The 13,682-nt window shown below is 36.8% G+C and overlaps 1 protein-coding gene across 1 annotated transcript in view; it reads right to left on the reverse strand.

The window, feature by feature from the left end:
* Nucleotides 1-7,125: 7,125 nt before the first annotated feature.
* Nucleotides 7,126-13,682, reverse strand: part of LOC122751104 (cytochrome P450 27C1) — a 44,871-nt gene continuing 38,314 nt past the window's right edge. Inside the window, exons 8-9 of the mRNA XM_043998045.1 lie at nt 9,225-9,428; nt 7,126-7,389 (exon numbers count right to left, since the gene is read on the reverse strand). Of these exons, the coding sequence (XP_043853980.1) occupies nt 7,273-7,389; nt 9,225-9,428 (321 nt within the window). The 3' untranslated portion in view covers nt 7,126-7,272. The remainder of the gene's footprint in view (nt 7,390-9,224; nt 9,429-13,682) is intronic.

The following is a 13,682-nucleotide window of genomic DNA, read 5'->3' on the forward strand; positions in this document are numbered from 1 at the left end:
ATTGCAATGATTGATATATTCCAGATGTTATTATAAGTGCCCTCCAGGAATGAGAAAAAGGATTTCAGAATGCATACTAAGATGTATCCAAATGAGGTATTAAATGATGTTAAGCAAGATTTATTGCTCAGTGATCTAAGGCACAGGAACCTTGTAGAACTTTTCCCTTTCAAAGTCTCATAGTCAAGATTTGTTCATTATCCAAAGGGTCTCCCCTGTGAAAAACTGGAGGTGTTCTTTCCTTTGCCATAGGGGGAAAAGCACATATGATTGTTCTGAGAAAAGAATAGGAAGGGATGAGGAAAGCTCCAAAGAGAAAGGAGCTTCTGCCAATATTAATTTGGAACCCCTTCAAGTTAATACTCTAAAGTGGTACCAAAAATACCCAAAGTTGGCACCAAAGGAACCCAGAACCTATTCTTAGTCAAAACCTTAAAAATCAATAAGTCGACAGTATGCGTTAAATACTTACTATGTGGGGGCAGCTAGGTGACACAGTGGATAAAGCCCCAGCCCTGGATTCAGGAGGACCTGAGTTCAAATCCGACCTCAGACACTTGACACTTACTAGCTGTGTGACCTTGGGCAAGTCACTTAACCCTCATTGACACCACCCCCCCAAAAAAAATAAAGGGGGAAAAAATGCTTACTATGTGTCAGGTACCATGCTAAGTTCTGGAAAGACAACCACAAGTAAGACAGTCCCTGAATAGAAGGAGCTTACATTTTAATGGGGGAAAACAATATACAAAAGGCAGCTGAAAAGGGGAGGGAGAAAAGAACGGGGGGGGGGGGGGGGGGCGGATATAGCAAAATCCCAAAGGTCAGGAGTAAGAAGGAGTAAACATGATTGGCCTGGGCATTTCCTCCAAATGGAGGTTCCAATAGGACTTCATCAATTGAAGGATGGGGCCACTGAGGTGGAGACAGAGCTTCAAACAGCTTATGAGAGCTTATTGGTAAATTTTCAGTGTGGGCATTTACATCTTCGAAATGGGCTTTTTGCCAATTGTCTAAACTTTAATAAGTGAGAAAGAAAATGTTAAACTTATAAGTGTGTCACATGTTTTTGTTTCTGTTTTTCAGAGAGCTAGTTGTTAAACATTTACCAGCAGAACCCTGAGTGGACAGATCTTCCAAAGTGAGAAGGCTGCTGGGACATGTTAGAGAAGTCTGTAGACTTTTTTTTTTTAGGAAAATGGTGGGAAAAGGAGGTGAAAATCACAGATAATAAGAAGTCCTAGAAGAAGCTGTCTAAAACAAAAGCCAACTATCACACCTAAGCTTGTTAGTGTACAGTGATATGCAGGGTGATTTCTGATAGGTCATGAAGGAAAGGGATGTTTCTCACATTTTCTGTTGAAATTCTGTGGGAAAGAGCATATGTAGCACCCCACATGTAACACATCAGCTCCCTGGTTCCTGCCCAGGGATCATTACCATCATTATTTTTTTTTTTTTTTAGTGAGGCAATTGGGGTTAAGTGACTTGCCCAGGGTCACACAGCTAGTAAGTGTCAAGTGTCTGAGGCCGGATTTGAACCCAGGTACTCCTGACTCCAGGGCCAGTGCTCTATCCACTGCGCCACCTAGCTGCCCCTACCATCATTATTAAAGACATGAGATGCTAGAAATGGCTGAACAGAATTCACAAGTCTGGTCACTTTTCTGAACTTGAAATTGAGACTTCTGAGAAAGTGAAGCTGAAATCAACCAACAATAACTCTTTAACAACCTACTATTTGCCAAACATTGTGTTAGGCAATAGGGATCCAAATATAAGAATGCAACAATACTTACTCACAAGAACCTTACATTTAATGGGGAATCCAATGTGTATATGTCTTTTATATTATATAATTAATGACATCATATCATATCATATGTCCACTCAGCTCCAAAACTCAGTTACCCATTTAACTTTACCCCAACTTTGTTAAGTCTATTTACCCTCTATTCTACCCATTATTCCAAATAAGAAGTCCTCCTTACTAAAGCTACAAGTTGGGGTAAAGGAATTTTAATAGAGCCTTTATGTGGAAGTTCATGATAATGTTATCTTGGGAAACCAATATGTTGGATAGCTTGTCTGGGATCAAAGGGGCTGATTCCAACCAACCATGCTGTCTCATCATTTTTTTTTTTTTTTAGAATTCCCACATGTGTTTGGGAGACATCTGAGTTTATTTACTTTCTTTTTGAGCTAGCCCAGTTCTTTTTTTTTTTTTCGTTTTAGTGAGGCAATTGGGGTTAAGTGACTTGCCCAGGGTCACACAGCTAGTAAGTGTTAAGTGTCTGAGGCCAGATTTGAACTCAGGTACTCCTGACTCCAGGGCCGGAGCTCTATCCACTGTGCCACCTAGCTGCCCCTAGCCCAGTTCTTATATTGTAAGTTTGGTCCTTTATTTGATGGACTCTATGGTTTTGTAGGGATCCGCTAGAGAAAACTGGGGTACCCTACATGTTACAAGGACTCCAGGATAGATCGCACCCAGGCTTCCATCTGAATTGAATCAGCAAAGGAATCTGTTAGGGAAATATATGGGTTGCTCTACGTGCTGAGGAGACACATGGGAGGAATTTTCACTTAGAACGTGGCTTTCGTATCAGAAGGAGAGGAGATGACTTCCAGGTAATTCTAAATCCCTAATCCCAATTGGTAGAACTCCTTTGCTGGGGGGGGGGGGGGCGGGCGGCCCCCCCCCCCCCACCTCCACCCCGCTCACTTGATATTAATTTTTTTTCTGTGAGGGAAAGCTTACTTTTTGCTTTTCTTTTTACTTTTTAGTTGTTTGTTTTACTTAACTTAATTTTTCCTAATTTTAAATATTTCCTGATTTTTGGAGGGTTGCAACAGACCTAGCACTGCCCTTAGACCTGCTGTTCTATGCCCCATGGCTTAGGCTCCCTCTCCTCTGCTTTGGAAGACACTGCTCATCATAGGCACCAAAAATTAAGGTAAATTGAAATATGCAGGACAAAACAAAATAGTTATAAAAGTCCTTCACAACCAAGCAAATGTTACCTCCCAGTACCACAATATTTTGAAGATTACTGCTTTGTAGTACAGATTGCTATAGATTGCTAGACTTCCTTTCCCCACCTTTCTTTTTCATTATTTCCTTTGAGATTCTTAACTTTTTCTTCCTCCAGATTTTATTATTTTCCTAGCTCTATAAGGCACTGAATAATTAATTTAGGTAGTATTGTTATTTTTTTTCCCTTTATTGCTTGGTTCACCCACGAGGCAAGCATATTTTACCAATTATTTAGGTCTGTTTTTATTTGGGTAAAGAATGTTTTGTAGTTGCATTCATATACTGAAATTCCTGTATGTAACTTCTAAAGCATTTTATAAATTCTGTAGTTATTTTAAATGGAATTTCTCTATTTCTTCTTTTTGTGTTTTGTTAGTAATATACATTGAAATGCTGTTGATATATGTGGACATATTTTCTATCCTGAAACTTGCTGAAGTTATTTTTAATTAATTTTTATTTTACTTTCTAGGGTTCTCTAAGTAAACTATTATATCATTTGCAAAATCAATAATTTAGCTTCCTTTTCACATATATTTATTCCCTCTATTTCTTTTTCTTGTTTTACTGCTATAGCTAGCATTTCTAACACTCAATCAAATGTCAATAGTGAACATCCTTTTTTACAACCTAATCTAATTGGAACAACCAAGCTATTCTGAGTACTATAAATATTCAAATCAACTATGAAGATCCTATGAAGGAAGATGCTATCCACACCCAGAGAAAGAGTTGATAAATAGAAGCATGCATAGTATGGGTTTACACATATTTATATGTGTTCCATTGTTGGCCTTCTCTAATGTGGAGTGGGGAGAGAAGGAGAGAGAGTTTGGAACTTAAAATGTAACAAAAAAATTGTATCATAGGAGGAATTTGACAGAACCTTTTCCTTTTTTTTTTCAAACAGCTTATCTTGGAATTAATTGGCTGGTTTTTCTTGGATTTTGCCATCAGAACTTGGTCTTGTGCCTTTTCTAGATCTGTTTGTTGGAATAGTTGTTAGGGAAAACTGGGCAGAAGTTCCATCATTATTCCCATGCCTTTTACTTAGATTCTGTTCTCTTCTTTTCCAATGTTAGTCTAAGTTCCTGATTCTTGCTGCCTAGCCTTCTGAATTCTGGACTCTTATCTGTCTGGACCTATGTTATCTGTCTTCTCTTTCTTTAAATCTCTGGACTAAATTTGGACATATCTGATTTATTAGCTTCGCCTCCTGTTTAATCATAATCCTGGCCCTAGTTCGTCTTTCTGCTCCTGAGGTTCCAGCATGGTGGCTGCACCAAGGTATCTTACTGAAATACTAAGAAGAGATTGGTAACTTGCTAAATGTTCATTTGTAACCAATTTTGCTGGTTCATGAATAATATTGCAGAATCACAAAAAGATTCCAAGTTCATTTTACAAAACTCAGACCACTCATTGTTTTATGCTAAAAAGTAAAGAATTAAGAGGTCATTTCCAGTTTGATCATTATTCTTAATGTTTTAATTTCATTCTCTAATAGAATGTTTTGTGAATTTTATAAACACTAATATGTAAACCACTGCTTCAAAAAGTATTCCAGAGCTTGATTAATTAATCTGACATAGTTTCATATTTATACACATTTTTACAGATATTCACACTAAATTATAATTGTCAGATTTAGGTTTCAACAGTATATACAAAAACAGTATGAAATGGATATTAATGCTGGTTTTATTCATGAATCACTTTGAGGTCTAACTTGATGAAGGTGAAGAAAGATGCACAGTATATTAGTTGGAAGAAAGTTTTGAAGTAAAAGTAACATTAAAAGATACATTGAACTGAATGCAGTTGGAAATGAATGACACTAAAGAACCCAGTTTAAAAATCAGTCTTTCTATTATGAAGAAGGAGCCTCTCAGCTAACTATCAGTGATTGTCATGATAGGTAGCTTGGCAGACAGGTTCCATATTCATAAATACCCAAGTCTTTTCTTTCTTTCTTTTTTTTTACAGGGCAATGAGGGTTAAGTGACTTGCCCAAGGTCACACAGCTAGTAAGTGTCAAGTGTCTGAAGTCGGATTTGAACTCGGATCCTCCTGAATCCAGGGCTGGTGCTTTATCCACCGCACCACCTAGCTGCCCCCGCCCAAGTCTTTTTTATTGAAGGGGCATGATACATAAGCATGAACAAAGATAATCGGTAAGAAAGTCAGGAAGAGGGAGAACATGCTCTGAGGAGGGGAGATGGGGTGATGAACATTTTTAACATTTACCTGTGGCATTCCTATTCTTCTTTTAAAATCTAGTTTCAGTATCATTTTCTCCACTAAACTTTTCCTGATTTCCCCTAGAGCTGATAATTAAGATTCCCTTAGGAAATCAGATAGCACTTCATTTTGCAACTCTGATGTACTGTTCCTTATATTACTATTGTCTGGGTTTTTGTCTTCTCCTCCTAGTAAACCATAAGCTTCCTGAGAGTTGTTACCATGTTATTTAAACTGTATTTCCCTCAAGGTCTATCACAGTGTCCTGTTCCAGATTGTTAAATGTTGCTGAATTAAAACGCATTCTTTGCAAATGGCAAAAAATTCTACTTTCTGTGGTAAGAAAGAACACAAGACTGAGTGGAGTTTGGCTCTAGGCCAAACTCTTGAGCTATTGAAGACACACTTCCCTTTTCTGGTTCTCAGCCTTTTCATCTGCAAAATACAGAGATCTGACTAGTGGTCTCTGACAGTCTTTTAGCTCCAATACCATGTGGTGTTACACAGGTGTTAGAGGGCAGGCTCAAAGTTTCTGGGAGATAGTAACACACAAGGGACACAATTTGCAGCCTCTACCTAGCAAACAGATGCTTTGTTTCAGCTCTAATGAGGAGCTTCTGGTCCTAACATTTAAGATGACTTGTTATTTAACCTCTCTTGGCCCTCCATTTCCTTAGCAATAAAATGAGAAATTTGGACTAAAAATTCCTTACAGGCATTTCCAGCTCTAAATTCTAAATTAGAAATTTGTATTTCATTAGCTGATCTGCTCATAATGTAAACAGAAACGGTTCCGGAAATTCTAGAGCTAACACAGTGTTTCATTGTGCTTACATTTTGTTGACATTTTCTTCAACTTAAAGCAATTTCACAGGAAGAGATTTACTTTTTAACTTTCATGACTAGCCAAGCCAGCAGTTAAAATTCAAAAGGAAATTCCATATTGTTTACCTATTTTTTTTTTTTGTGAGGCTATTGGGGTTAAGTGACTTGCCTAGGGTCACACAGCTAGTAAGTGTTAAGTGTCTGAGGCCAGATTTGAACTCAGGTACTCCTGACTCCAGGGCCGGTGCTCTATCCACTGCGCCATCTAGCTGCCCCTGTTTACCTATTTCTTAAAAAAAATATTTCTTTGGGGGGGTAATGAGGGTCAAGTGACTTGCCCAGGGTCACACAGCTAGTAAGTGTCAAGTGTCAAGAGGTCAAACTTGAACTCTGGTCCTCCTGAATCCAAGGCTGGTGCTTTATCCACTGTGCCATCCAGCTGCCCCAAAAAAATGTTTTCCCAGATCATCTTTTTTTCTATTTTTAACAAGGATTTATGTGTAAGCTCAATAAAAATTATGAATTGAGAATAAGATTATAGTTTTTTTCAGTTTTACAAATTTATTTTGGAGATAGCAAAACTGGAACTTGAGGATATAATGATATTTAACTTTTTCTTCTCCAATTTATAGTGTTACAAATTAGCACCCAATACCCCCACTTCAAACTGGAAAAAAGAAATGGACATTTCCTGTTAATATATAGTCCTTGGTCAGTGTTAGTTTACATACTCTGTATTTTCCATTTGAGAAATGAATGTGCAAATACAAGTACAACCCACATTTCTTTCACCAACTATTACTGTTAATTAAATACTCTTGCATACTCAAAGTAAAGATAATATAGGTGACATCTACATTCAGAGCCCCCAGTTCTTATATACCTATTGCCAGCAACAGACGTTTCAACAAAGAAAAAAGAGCTTCTGAAATGAAATGGTAAAATAGACATTTTCTTTTACATCACTCCATATACAGATTTGTGGTTCTCTTTTGTGCAAAGGATAGAAAGTTGTGGGTCTTTCTGTAATCAAGCAGTCTCTGGAAACGATTCTTTTACTTACTCTCCACAAGTGATCAGCAGCACAAAAGAGCCCCTGACCTCTATCAGGGAGACATAAACCAGTTTCCATGCTGGATCTGCTAAAGCTGTCCTTTAAAAAGCAAGTCTCATTTTCGGGTGACAAATCGCACATTGATGGACTCTCCAGGTGTCAGAAGCCCATGAGTTTTTGCATGAACTGCTTTAGTTAGAGGAGAAGTTTTGATCTCAAAATGTTGAAGCAACTAAAAAGAAAGAAAGAGATAATGAACATTCTAGCTCTCTAAAGTACAAAAATGCACAGTTTCCTATGGAAGTAAAACTGATACCACTGTTGTCAATTCCAAGGAGTCAAAGTAATAATGATAATTTTGAAGAAAATTAATTGAGAAAAATTATCTCCAGGAGAAATGAATAAGGGTCTATTCATTTGAAAATAGAGTATTCACTCCTGAACAGTAGCCTAACAGATCCAGTGAACAGTCAGTAACTCAATAAACACTTATCAAGTGCCCACTTGGTGCCAGGCACCATACTAAGCACTGGCCCCAAAGCAGTGTGGTAAAGCAGAAAGGACCCTGGAGGACCTGATTTTGAATCTTGGCTCTCCTTCCTTTACTGTGGGACCTTGGGAAAGTTACTTGACCTCTCTGGGCCTCAGTTCCTCATATAAAGTGTAGGAAGTGGGGAGTATCTGAATACCTCTACCTCTATGGTCTTTTCCAACTCTAAATCCATGTTTCCATGATCTTATGACCACAGATAGTTTCAGGCCTCAACCAAAAAGCAAAAAATTTTAAAGGCTTAAATTTTAGAATTCGTCACAAAAACTATCTTTTATCTCTTCCACTTGGAGTTTTCTCAGAGACAGAATATCAAATGGACAAAGGAAGGAACTTGGTCATGAAATTCCATACTTATTTATATCACTCCTACTCCAAATTGGAAATAAGAAATGGAAACTTCCTTCTAAGGTATGCTTATGTTAGAGAATGGATACTACCTTCTCCATTTGCAAAATGAACTTACAAGTATGACCAATGTTTTCTTGTCCAAAGAACAAAAAATACTATTGTTAATTTAAAACTCTCGCAGTTTCAAGTGGAAGACAATATGCATGACATCCAAATTCAAGGACCCTGTTTTCTGTTTTTCTTTTGTGGGGCAATGAGGGTTAAGTGACTTGCCCAGAGTCACACAGCTAGTAAGTGTCAAGTGTCTGAGGTCGGATTTGAACTCGGGTCCTCCTGAATCCAGGGCCGGGGCTTTATCCACTGCACCACCTAGTAACCCCAAGGACCCTGATTTTTAAACACCTATGGCCAGGAACAAATATTTCAACAAATAAAAGAGAGCTTCAGAGTAAAGAGAAATATAAATTTTCTTTTATATCACATTGGATGACACAGGGGTTTATTTTTTAGTACAAGATGATTTGGGAGGGCTTCTTAACCTGGAATATGTGAACTTGTTTTCAAATATTTTGATGATTACATTTCTTTTTTTTTTTTTGGCGGGGCAATGGGGGTTAAGTGATTTGCCCAGGGTCACACAGCTAGTAAGTGTCAAGTGTCTGAGGCCGGATTTGAACTCAGGTACTCCTGAATCCAGGGCCGGTGCTTTATCCACTGCACCACCTAGCCGCCCCCCTGATGATTACATTTCAATATAATTGGTTTCCTTTGTAGTCCTATGCATTTTATTTAATGTATTTTAAAATATTAGATTATTCTGAGGAATCTGTGTCCATGACACACACAAAAGGATTAAGAACTTTTGATTTAAAATAATACTATTCAAGTCTTCAAAAAGTTTTTTTCTTTTGTTTTTTTTTTTTTTGGTGAGGCAATTGGGGTTAAGCGACTTGCCCAGGGTCACACAGCTAGTAAGTGTTAAGTGTCTGAGGCCACATTTGAACTCAGGTACTCCTGACTCCAGGGCAGGTGCTCTATCTACTGCACCACCTAGCTGCCCGAAGTTTTTTTCTTTTTAACCTAAAAATACTTCTTTAAAAAACTTAATTCAATTCAGCAGAGTGAAAGGAATCAAATTAAAAAGTTTTGGAATATGCATCTCTTACCTGTATCATTACAAGGTGAATTTCTAGTTCTGCAATTCTCCTTCCTATACAGCTGCGGAGGCCATAACCAAAGGGAATGGAACCAAAGTTGTCGACTCTGTCCATATTTCCTTTTCTCAGCCAGCGCTCAGGTTTGAATTCCTTTGCCATTGGGAAATTTTCTTCTTCATAAGATGTAGCATAATGACATAGAGCTAGTTGCGTCTAAGGAAACCATTTACAATAGAAAAGAATTGTGGAATGTGAAAGCAGAGTGGGTGAAAAAAATGCCAGTTAAACAGTCACTACAGAGATGATGTCCTACCCAGAAGCAACCACTGAAATCATATCATCATTCTAAAAGAGGACCTATTATCTCTCTCCCTCTCACTGTCTCCCCCAAAGTGAACAATGGAAAAAGAAAAAGCTCCTATGTGTGTGTATGCATATATGTGTGTATGTGTGTGTGTGTTCCAACAAAAAATTCCCACTGTGCATATCTTTTTTTTTTTTTTTTGCGGGGCAATGGGGGTTAAGTGACTTGCCCAGGGTCACACAGCTAGTAAGTGTCTGAGGCCGGATTTGAACTCAGGTACTCCTGAATCCAGGGCTGGTGCTTTATCCACTGCTCCACCTAGCCGCCCCCCCCCCCCCACTGTGCATATCTAAAAATGAATGTCTCATTCTATGTTGTTTTTGTTTTGGGCATTCTATGTTTTAAGTTTATCACCTTTCTAGCAGGAGGAAGGTGGAATATTTCTTCTTTAGTACTCTGAACTCATTTATCAGAGTTCTAAAGTCTTACAGAGTTGTTATTCTATGATAACACAATTATTGGATAACTTATTCTCATTCTGTTCACTTCATTCTGCACCAGTTTATAGAGGTCTTCCCAGTTTTCTCTGAAATGCTCCATATCATCATATTTATGGTACAGTACTACTCCATTATATTCATGTACTATAATTTATTTTGTTATTCCCCAATAGGAAGGCACTCCCTTAGTTTTTAATTTTTGGCTACTACCAAAAAAAGTTATTATAGTTTTGTACATAAGCTCCTTTTATTCTTTCTTTGATCTTTTTGGGGTATAATCCTAATACTAGAATAGCTAGGTCAAATGATAAGCACCAATTAGTAACTTTTGGGGCAGAGTTCCAAACTGCTTGCCAGAATGGCTGGACCAATTCACACCAATGGGTCAATATGCTTATTTTCTGCCAGTCTCTCCAACATTTGTCATTTTTCATTTTTGTCAACTTTGCCAAAGGGTAATTTATACTTGGATTCATATAATTTCTAGCATGTCTAGAAAGATACAGTCTAAAATATTTTATAGCTGCTACAGTTATTTTGAATGGAATTTTTCTTTCTTGCTCTTCTTGTTGGGCTTTGTTGGTAATATACAGAATGTTGTTGATTTATATGGGTTTATTTTTTTTTATCTTTTTTTATTTTGGGTGGGGCAATGAGGGTTAAGTGACTTGCACAGGGTCACACAGCTAGTAAGTGTCAAGTGTCTGAGGCCAGATTTGAACTTAGGTCCTCCTGAATTCAGGGCTGGTGCTTTATCCACTGTACCGCCTAGCCGCCCAGGTTTATTTTTTATCCTGCAAGTTTGCTGAATTTATTGCTTCAATTATTTTTTTGGATAACTCTTTACTCAATAAATCATATTACTTGCAAAACCCAATAATTTTGTTTCTTCTGTGCCTATGCCTATTCTCCTAATTTCTTTTTCATGTCTTATTACTATAGCTAGTATTTCTGGGACTACCTTAAATAGTAGTAGTGATCACGGGCATCCTTGCTTTACCTCTGACCTTCTTGGAAAGGCCTGTAACTTTTCACAATTACATATAATATTTACTCTTGTTTTTAGATAAATATTATTTACTATTCCATGGAAAGGCCTATTTATTTTTATGCTTTCTAGAGTTTTAAATAAACATAAGTGCTGGATTTTGTCAAAAGCCTTTTTTCTGTATCTATAAATAAATTTTCTTGATGAATTTTCAATATTTTCTATAATTTGCTTTTTTACTAGCCAATTAATTAGAATTATATTATCTCCAATTAATTTTTTCTTCAAGGGTCCTTTATTGAATATCACTTTCATTGCAACAAAACTAGTAAATAATATGTTTAGTATTTCTGCTTTCCCATATTTTCGGTTATGTTTTTATGCCCCATTATGTGGTCTTATTTTATAAAAGTGCTGCGTACAAATAGCTAGTTATCCCATTATCGGGCTACACAAGATAATGAAGCAGAGGGATACATTCAATAAACATTTCAAGGGGAAATAAATTTATTCACATTGTACCTATCGGCCACAAAAGGTACTGTATTCATATTAGCAGTAGGTAAATTCTTTTCTATTCCCATTTAGTAATTGCTACAGATCTATCATCTTTAATTTTTCTAAAGTTCTATTCAGCTCTTTTTTTCTTGTTTATCTTTTCGTTAGATTTATCTAGGCCCGAAAGTGTACAATTAGGGCCCCTACTATTAAAATGTAACTATCTATTTCTCCAGTTGACTTTTCCTTTAAATATTTAGGTGCTATGATACTTGGTGCATATAATGGGGCATAAAAACATCACAAAAATATGGGATTTATTGAGGAAAACCTTAAAGACTTATCTGAAAAAAGTGAAGCAATAAATTCAGCAAAGTTGCAGGATAAAAAATAAAACCACACAGATCATCAATATCCTGTATGGTGCCAAGAAAACCCAAAGAGAAGAGCTAGAAAGAGAAATTCTATTCAAAATAACTGGAACCAAGCAAGAACATAAAAGGGTAGCATGGGCCTCTAAAAATCACATCAGGAAGACAAAAATCCCCAAGTGAGTTAAGGCTTGCAAACGTAACATTAGGAACAAAGAACTGGGGCTTTTAAAGTTATACTGAAGATATGAAAAGGAAGAAATAATGAATAGGAGTACTGCTAGAGGTGGATGGATAGATGGATGGATGTTAATAGATGACGGAGAAGGCAGAATTACTTAAATTCTTTTTCATTTCTATTGTTATATCATGAAGAAGGTTATTCAGATTGGAAATGAAAAAGAAAACAAGGTTAGGCGAGAAATGGAAGGAAACAAACACTTACTAAGCACCTACCACATGCCACGTACTATGCTAAGCACTACAAATATCATCCTCACAACAGCCCTAAGAGGTAAGTATTATTATTATTATTATTATTATTATTATTATTATTATTATTATTGTTTCACAACTGAGGAAAGTAAAGTAAAGTGATGTCTTTCATTTGTATAAACTAATGCAGGCTGAAATAAGCAGAACCAAAAGAACAACAAATGCAATAATTACAAAAATATAGATAAGAGGATCCCTAAAATGAAGATAGACTTTGAAGAATTAAAAAATCAAGATACATACTTTTAGATTCAGTCACTGTATGCTTTTGTTTAATTATTTCACTTTATCACTAAGGACGAGTTAATCTGGAGGTGGGGGGAGAGCTTCCTCCCCACAAATAACTATGTATTCCTTTCCCACAAATAAATGTGATATAAAGACAAAAGGCATCAATGAAACATTGCTTTTTATTTTTTTGTTTTTTGTTTTTGTCGGGCAATAAGGGTTAAGTGACTTGCCCAAGGTCACACGGCTAGTAAGTGTCAAGTGTCTGAGGCCATATTTGAACTCAGGTCCTCCTGAATCCAGGGCCAGTGCTTTATCCACTGTGCCACCTAGCTGCCCCGAAACATTGCTTTTTAAATTCATCAAGGAAGATTTTTTTCTCATCCAAGTTGCACCTCCATTATACCTTGGTAGGTGGTTTTATGAATTTCTATGACCAAAAACTATTCTTCACCTTGTGTCTAATCTAGTAATGAAGCTTTCCTAACTCTGCTCATCTAGTCCTCCCATGATATCAGGTCTGTCACTAGGCCCATAGTACATACCTTTCCAGCTGGATATAACCAGTTCTCCTGGAATAGCTTTTGAGAATTTAGGGTTGAATCTATGCTATGATGAGTAATCTAAGTAGTAAGATTGGTGAAAAGTGTGTAAGAAAGCATGTAGAATATATATAAGACCAAAAGTCATTCCCCAATAGTTAGGGGTCAAAGGATATGAACAAAGAGTTTTCAAAAGAAGACTGGCAGACTATTAACAACCATATGAAAAATGTTCCAAATCACTATTAATAAGATAAATATAAATCTAAGCAACCCCAGTATTTGACCTCACGTCCTGAAAATTGGCAAGAATGACAAAAAATGAGAATAGTCACTGTTAGAGGGGTTGTGGAAAAACAGGTAAAGCGCTGAAGCAGGAAAACAATTTGAAATTCTGCAAATAAAGTGACTAAAATGTTCACACCCTTTGACCCAGAGATTCCACTATAAGGGTTACTCCAAGGAGACCATTAATAAGAAAATCCCAATATACAGCAAAATATTTATGACAGCATTTCTTATGATAGCAAAGAATTGGTTA

Source organism: Dromiciops gliroides, chromosome 3 (genome assembly GCF_019393635.1).
Source record: "Dromiciops gliroides isolate mDroGli1 chromosome 3, mDroGli1.pri, whole genome shotgun sequence".
Lineage (NCBI taxonomy): Eukaryota > Metazoa > Chordata > Mammalia > Microbiotheria > Microbiotheriidae > Dromiciops > Dromiciops gliroides.